We start from the raw sequence: 5,643 nt of genomic DNA, 5'->3' as shown, positions 1-5,643 counted from the left end.
GTTCCCAGCTCCTTATCCTCGTCCCCATTCCCAGCTCCTTATCCCCATTCCCAGCTCCTTATCCCCGTCCCCATTCCCAGCTCCTTATCCCCGTCTCCGTTCCCAGCTCTCCCATACTGGGTCCCTGGTACAGATCCCCACTCCCGCCTCCATCCCGGTTCCCGCTGACTCTTCCCTCGCAGATGGCCGGAGAACTGGCAGACAAGAAGGACCGGGACGCGTCTCCCGCCAAGGAGGAGAGGAAACGTTCCCGCTCGCCCGAGCGGGACCGCGACCGGGATCGCGACCGGGAACGCGACCGCAAGAGCTCCCCGGGCAAGGAGCGCAAGCGGCACCGCTCCCGGGAGCGCCGGCGGGGCAGCCGCTCCCGCAGCCGCTCCCGCTCCAAGTCGGCCGAGAGGTGAGCGCGTTCCCGGCGGGAAGCGCCCGGCTCTGCCAGGACCTGCGGCTGAGCCGCCTGCCCCGCTCCGCAGGGATCGCCGGCACAAGGAGCGTGAGCGCGAGCGCGGCAAGAAGGAGCGCGAGCGGGACAAGGATGGGCACCGGCGGGACAAGGACAGGAAGCGATCCAGGTGAGCGCGCGGCCCTCGCCGGGCAGCCCGGCCTCCGACGGAGGCTGCTCGGGAGCAAGGCGGTGGCCGCCGGCCCGCGGCCTGGCACGAGAGGGGCCGCGGTGACGCCGCGGCGGCGCTCGCCGCCTCAGTCCCCTCTGCTCCGCTCGGCAGCCTCTCCCCGGGCCGGGGGAAGGAGTCCAAGTCCCGCAAGGAGCGGGACGCGCGGAAGGTGGAGGATGAGGACGAGAACGCGCTGAAGAAGGAGAAGGCGAGTGGGGGGCGAGGGCAGGACGCGGGTCCTGGGGGCGGCTGCCGTCCCGCTGCCGAGGTCGGAGCCTTCGGAGCTGCTCACGAGGGCCCTTCGTTTGCAGGCCCAGCCGCTGTCCCTGGAGGAGCTGCTGGCCAAGAAGAAGGCCGAAGAGGAGGCTGAAGCCAAGGTAGGAGCAGGAGCCCTTCGGGGTCTTCCTTTTCCCTCGTCCATGGTGGCTGTAGCGTGGTGGGGGGATATTCCCCATGGATGGGGTCGCTCCTGTCCCTGTGGATGGGGACACTGCCCGCCTGGGCAGGGGGAGGCAGCCCTGGCATCGCAGTGAAGCTGCCCCCCCTTGTCCCAGCCCAAATTCCTGTCCAAAGCGGAGCGCGAGGCCGAGGCCCTGCGGCGGCGGCAGCAGGAGGTTGAGGATCGGCAGCGGCTGCTGGAAGAGGAGAGGAAAAAGCGGAAGCAATTCCAGGAGATGGGCAGGAAGATGCTGGGTACAGTGTTGTCCCCACCGCAGCCTCCTCGGAGCGCCCCCGGCTCCGCGGAGGCCTCCGCTCTGATGCCCCTTCCCCGCTTCCCCAGAAGACCCGCAGGAGCGCGAGCGCCGGGAGCGCCGGGAGCGCATGGAGCGGGAGACCAACGGCACGGAGGACGAGGAAGGCAGGCAGAAGATCCGGGAGGAGAAAGACAAGAGCAAAGAGCTCCACGCCATCAAGGTACGCGTGAAGGACCACGGGCCGCCGCGCTGGGGCGGGGGCTGCCCCGGACGCCTGGGCCCTTTCCCTGGGACGAGGGAAGGGCGGCCGGGCTGAAGGACGAGGCGGCCGCTGTGGTGCCCGCAGGAGCGGTACCTGGGAGGGGTGAAGAAGCGGCGCCGCACGCGGCACCTCAACGACCGCAAGTTCGTGTTCGAGTGGGACGCGTCTGAGGACACGTCCATCGACTACAACCCGCTGTGAGTGTCGGGGCGCCGGCGGGGCGGGGGGCACGGGGAACCCTGGCCCGACACCCCCTCCTGCCCTAGGTACAAGGAGCGGCACCAGGTGCAGCTGCTGGGCCGGGGCTTCATCGCCGGCATCGACCTGAAGCAGCAGAAACGGGAGCAGTCGCGGTTCTACGGGGACCTCATGGAGAAGAGGCGGACGCTGGAGGAGAAGGAGCAGGAGGAGTGAGTGTCTTGGGGGGTGCTGGCTGCCTCTGCGCGCCCGTCGGGGGACACAACGAGGGGCTCGGGGTTGCAGCGCGGTCCTGTGCGAGCGGAGTGGTCAATCCGGCGGCCCCGGCGGCGCTGGGACCGGTGGGCGAGTCCTGTCCCCGGCGCAGGGCCCGGCTGCGGAAGCTGCGGAAGAAGGAGGCCAAGCAGCGCTGGGACGACCGGCACTGGTCCCAGAAGAAGCTGGACGAGATGACGGACAGGGACTGGCGCATTTTCCGTGAGGACTACAGCATCACCACCAAGGGGGGCAAGATTCCCAACCCCATCCGCTCCTGGAAGGACTCCTCCCTGCCCCCCCACATCCTGGAGGTCATCGACAAGTGCGGCTACAAGGTGGGGAAGCCGGAGGTGCTGCCGGGGAGCCTGGGCTGCGCCAGGGACTGGTGCTCGGGATCGGGAATCCCGGGTGCTCCGGGACGGGAGTGAGGAGGGCAGGGCCCGTTGTGCTCCCCAACGGCCTCTCCCCCACGCAGGAGCCGACCCCCATCCAGCGCCAGGCCATCCCCATCGGCCTGCAGAACCGCGACATCATCGGCGTCGCCGAGACCGGCAGCGGCAAGACGGCCGCCTTCCTCATCCCGCTGCTCGTGTGGATCACGACGCTGCCCAAGATCGATCGGTAAGCGGCCCGGTGCCAGCGCCGCGGCGAGGGGGAGCGCCCGGCGGGTGCCACAGCCCGGCCTTGCCCCGCCGCAGGATCGAGGAGTCGGACCAGGGTCCCTACGCCATCATCCTGGCGCCCACGCGCGAGCTGGCCCAGCAGATCGAGGAGGAGACCATCAAGTTTGGGAAGCCGCTGGGCATCCGCACGGTGGCCGTGATCGGAGGCATCTCCCGCGAGGACCAAGGCTTCCGCCTGCGCATGGGCTGTGAGGTGGGTGCCAGGTGCTGGGGGACACACCGAGGGGGCTGGGGACAGTGCCAGCTACCTGAGCAAGTGGCCGGGTTAGTGCCAGGCTGTGGCCAGCGACCCCCTTTGTCCCCTCGCAGATCGTCATCGCCACGCCGGGGCGTCTCATCGACGTGCTGGAGAACCGGTACCTGGTGCTGAGCCGCTGCACCTACGTGGTGCTGGACGAGGCCGACCGCATGATCGACATGGGCTTCGAGCCCGACGTGCAGAAGATCCTGGAGCACATGCCCGTCTCCAACCAAAAACCCGACACCGACGAGGCCGAGGACCCGGAGAAGATGTTGGCCAACTTTGAGTCGGGGAAGCACAAGTACAGGCAGGTGGGTGCAGCGCGGGTGCGGAGGGGACAAGGGGACAGCCGCCGTTGCTGGCCCTGACGTCCCTCGCGTCTCCCGCAGACCGTCATGTTCACGGCTACGATGCCGCCGGCCGTGGAGCGCCTGGCCCGCAGCTACCTCCGCCGCCCGGCCGTGGTCTACATCGGCTCCGCCGGCAAGCCGCACGAGCGGGTGGAGCAGAAGGTCTTCCTCATGTCGGAGTCGGAGAAGAGGTATGGAGAGGCCTCCGGGGCCGGGCTGGGGCACGGAGGGAGGGTCCCAGAACCTGGTATGGGATGCAGGCAGCAAAGGAGCCCTGGGATGGAAGGATGTGGAGCACCGTGGCCTCTCCTGGCCCCACTGTCTTCTTGCCCAACAGGAAGAAGCTGTTGGCCATCCTGGAACAGGGCTTCGACCCACCCATCATCATCTTCGTCAACCAGAAGAAGGGCTGCGACGTGCTGGCGAAGTCACTAGAGAAGATGGGGGTGAGTCCGGGCCGGCAGCTTCGCCGGGGTTGGCCCCGGCTCCCCAGGTCCCGTTCCCACCGCAGGACCCGCTCCCGACTGCACGCGGAGCCGCCCTGGGTCACCTCGGCGCTCGTTGGGCGCCGACTGTCCCCTCCTAACGCCTGTGCCTGGTCCCGCAGTACAACGCGTGCACCCTGCACGGCGGCAAGGGCCAGGAGCAGCGAGAGTTCGCCCTGTCCAACCTGAAGGCCGGCGCCAAGGACATCCTGGTGGCCACCGACGTGGCCGGACGCGGTATCGACATCCACGACGTCTCCATGGTCATCAACTACGACATGGCCAAGAACATCGAAGGTGGGTCCGGGCCAGCCCCTCGGGCCGGGGGGTCGCTGGGGGCAGGTGCTGGTGGCACCGAACCCCGGCCTGACCCCCCCGTCTCACCCCAGATTACATCCACCGCATCGGGCGCACGGGCCGAGCGGGCAAGAGCGGCGTGGCCATCACCTTCCTCACCAAGGAGGACTCCAGCGTCTTCTACGACCTCAAGCAGGCCATCCTGGAGAGCCCGGTGTCGTCGTGCCCGCCCGAGCTCGCCAACCACCCCGACGCCCAGCACAAACCCGGCACCATCCTCACCAAGAAGAGGCGGGAGGAGACCATCTTCGCGTGAGCCCCCGGGGCCAGCGGCCCCCCGCCAAGGGGCCCGGGGGCCGCCGGGACCCTTTGGGCTGCCCCCTCAGCAGCCCCGCCGGCCTCTGCGCAGCCGGGACTGTGCCCAGCAGAGCCTGGCGCTGCCCGCCGCCTCCCCTCTTTGCTCCCAGCTCCTTTCCCCGCGGCCGGCACAAACTCATGGAGCCTCCGGAGGTTGGCTGGGGACGGATGCCTTGGCCTCGGGCCGGGGCAGAGGCCGCTGCGGGGCTGGCGCCGGCCCTGGCCGGCTGTGGCGGGAGCCGGGGCTCTCCCGGGCCCTGCTCTTTGTCCCTTCCTCCCTTTTTTAAGAGCTGCCGCTCCCGTTCATGCTGCAGGAATAAAACCAGTTCCATGGCCTCCCTGCGCCGTCGCGCGGCTGCGGCGCCCGCCAGCCCCTGCCCTGCCCGGGGACACGCGTGTCCCCCTGGCACCAGAGCGGTGCCAGTGCCAGGAGCCCTTCCCAGCGCCATCGGGGGTGCCAGGAGGTCCCCAAGGGCAGGGTCCCTTCCAGCCCCAAAGCCCCTGTGCCCCGTGCCCACCCCAGGGACAGCGACACGGGGCACTCCGAGCACTCTCGTGTTTCTGAAACAAATTACAGGGACGTCGGTGCTTTCTACAAAAGAAGTTGTACCAAACGGGCGCCGCGGGCCGGGCCCGGCGCTGCCCGGGCGCCGCGCGGAGCGGCCCGCCCGGCACCCCGGTTATTTACAGGGCTGTGCGGTGACGTGCGGTGACGAGCGGCGGGGACGGCGGGGGGTGGCCCCGGACGCGGAGGGGAGTTGGGGGGCGCCCCCCCCAGCGCCGAGGCTGCTGTTTGGGGGTGGCAAGGGGCTAATCGATGCAGAGCGAAGCAGGGGGGCGGCCCCCTCCTCCTGGGGGTCCCATGCAAGGGGCAGGGGAGGGGGCGGCCAGGGCCCCCCGGGGGGAAGGGGCAACATCCCCTCCATCCTTGGGGCAGCCATCAGTGCTGGGGGGGGGGGATGCTGCTGAAAATGTCCCCCCGACCCCGGTACCTGGTCCCTGCGGGGGGGGCAGGCGCCCCAGGGAGCAGGCAGGGAAAGGGGGCGGGCGGCTGCGGCGCGGGGGGGCCCCGGCGTCCGGGCGGCCGAGCCCCGTGCTGTGCTTATGGCTGAGGGCGCTGCCCGCGCCGGGGGGGATTGTCTGAGCGCCGGGGCCACCCCGGGAGCGGCGGCGGGGAGCGGGGGGCCCGCGGGCGCCCCCGGG

At 70.2% G+C, this 5,643-nt stretch overlaps 2 protein-coding genes across 3 annotated transcripts in view; one reads left to right on the top strand and one right to left on the bottom strand.

The window, feature by feature from the left end:
* Positions 1–182: 182 nt before the first annotated feature.
* DDX23 (DEAD-box helicase 23) lies at positions 183–4,451 on the top strand. Of its 2 annotated transcripts, XM_026042832.1 has the most exons (16): positions 183–400; positions 474–572; positions 726–822; positions 926–991; positions 1,169–1,307; positions 1,396–1,529; positions 1,656–1,768; positions 1,838–1,981; positions 2,137–2,362; positions 2,503–2,648; positions 2,726–2,903; positions 3,020–3,262; positions 3,341–3,492; positions 3,639–3,747; positions 3,909–4,083; positions 4,176–4,451. In XM_026042832.1, the coding sequence occupies exons 1-16, from the start codon at positions 183–185 to the stop codon at positions 4,397–4,399; spliced, it is 2,463 nt and encodes an 820-aa protein (XP_025898617.1). In that variant the 3' UTR covers positions 4,400–4,451. The 2 variants fall into 2 exon arrangements, with proteins under 2 accessions (XP_025898617.1, XP_025898618.1); XM_026042833.1 differs by lacking the exons at positions 183–400; positions 474–572; positions 726–822; positions 926–991 and having other exon boundaries at positions 1,239–1,307; positions 1,399–1,529; positions 4,176–4,447.
* Positions 4,452–5,380: 929 nt separating this feature from the next.
* Positions 5,381–5,643, bottom strand: part of CACNB3 (calcium voltage-gated channel auxiliary subunit beta 3) — a 6,764-nt gene continuing 6,501 nt past the window's right edge. Inside the window, exon 14 of the mRNA XM_026042816.1 lies at positions 5,381–5,439. Within this exon, the coding sequence (XP_025898601.1) occupies positions 5,381–5,439 (59 nt within the window). The remainder of the gene's footprint in view (positions 5,440–5,643) is intronic.

This window comes from Nothoprocta perdicaria, unplaced genomic scaffold (genome assembly GCF_003342845.1).
Source record: "Nothoprocta perdicaria isolate Ctin4 unplaced genomic scaffold, notPer1 scaffold_314, whole genome shotgun sequence".
Classification (NCBI taxonomy): domain Eukaryota; kingdom Metazoa; phylum Chordata; class Aves; order Tinamiformes; family Tinamidae; genus Nothoprocta; species Nothoprocta perdicaria.
This window is presented reverse-complemented; position numbering and strand designations above follow the sequence as displayed.

Excerpts from the sequence above, each read along its gene's own strand:
- DDX23 (XM_026042832.1), top strand. The coding sequence starts at position 183 with ATGGCCGGAGAACTGGCAGACAAGAAGGACCGGGACGCGTCTCCCGCC. Across the intron at positions 401-473 it reads CGCTCCAAGTCGGCCGAGAG|GGATCGCCGGCACAAGGAGC; the intron begins GTGAGCGCGTTC and ends CCCGCTCCGCAG. Across the intron at positions 1,530-1,655 it reads AAGAGCTCCACGCCATCAAG|GAGCGGTACCTGGGAGGGGT; the intron begins GTACGCGTGAAG and ends TGGTGCCCGCAG.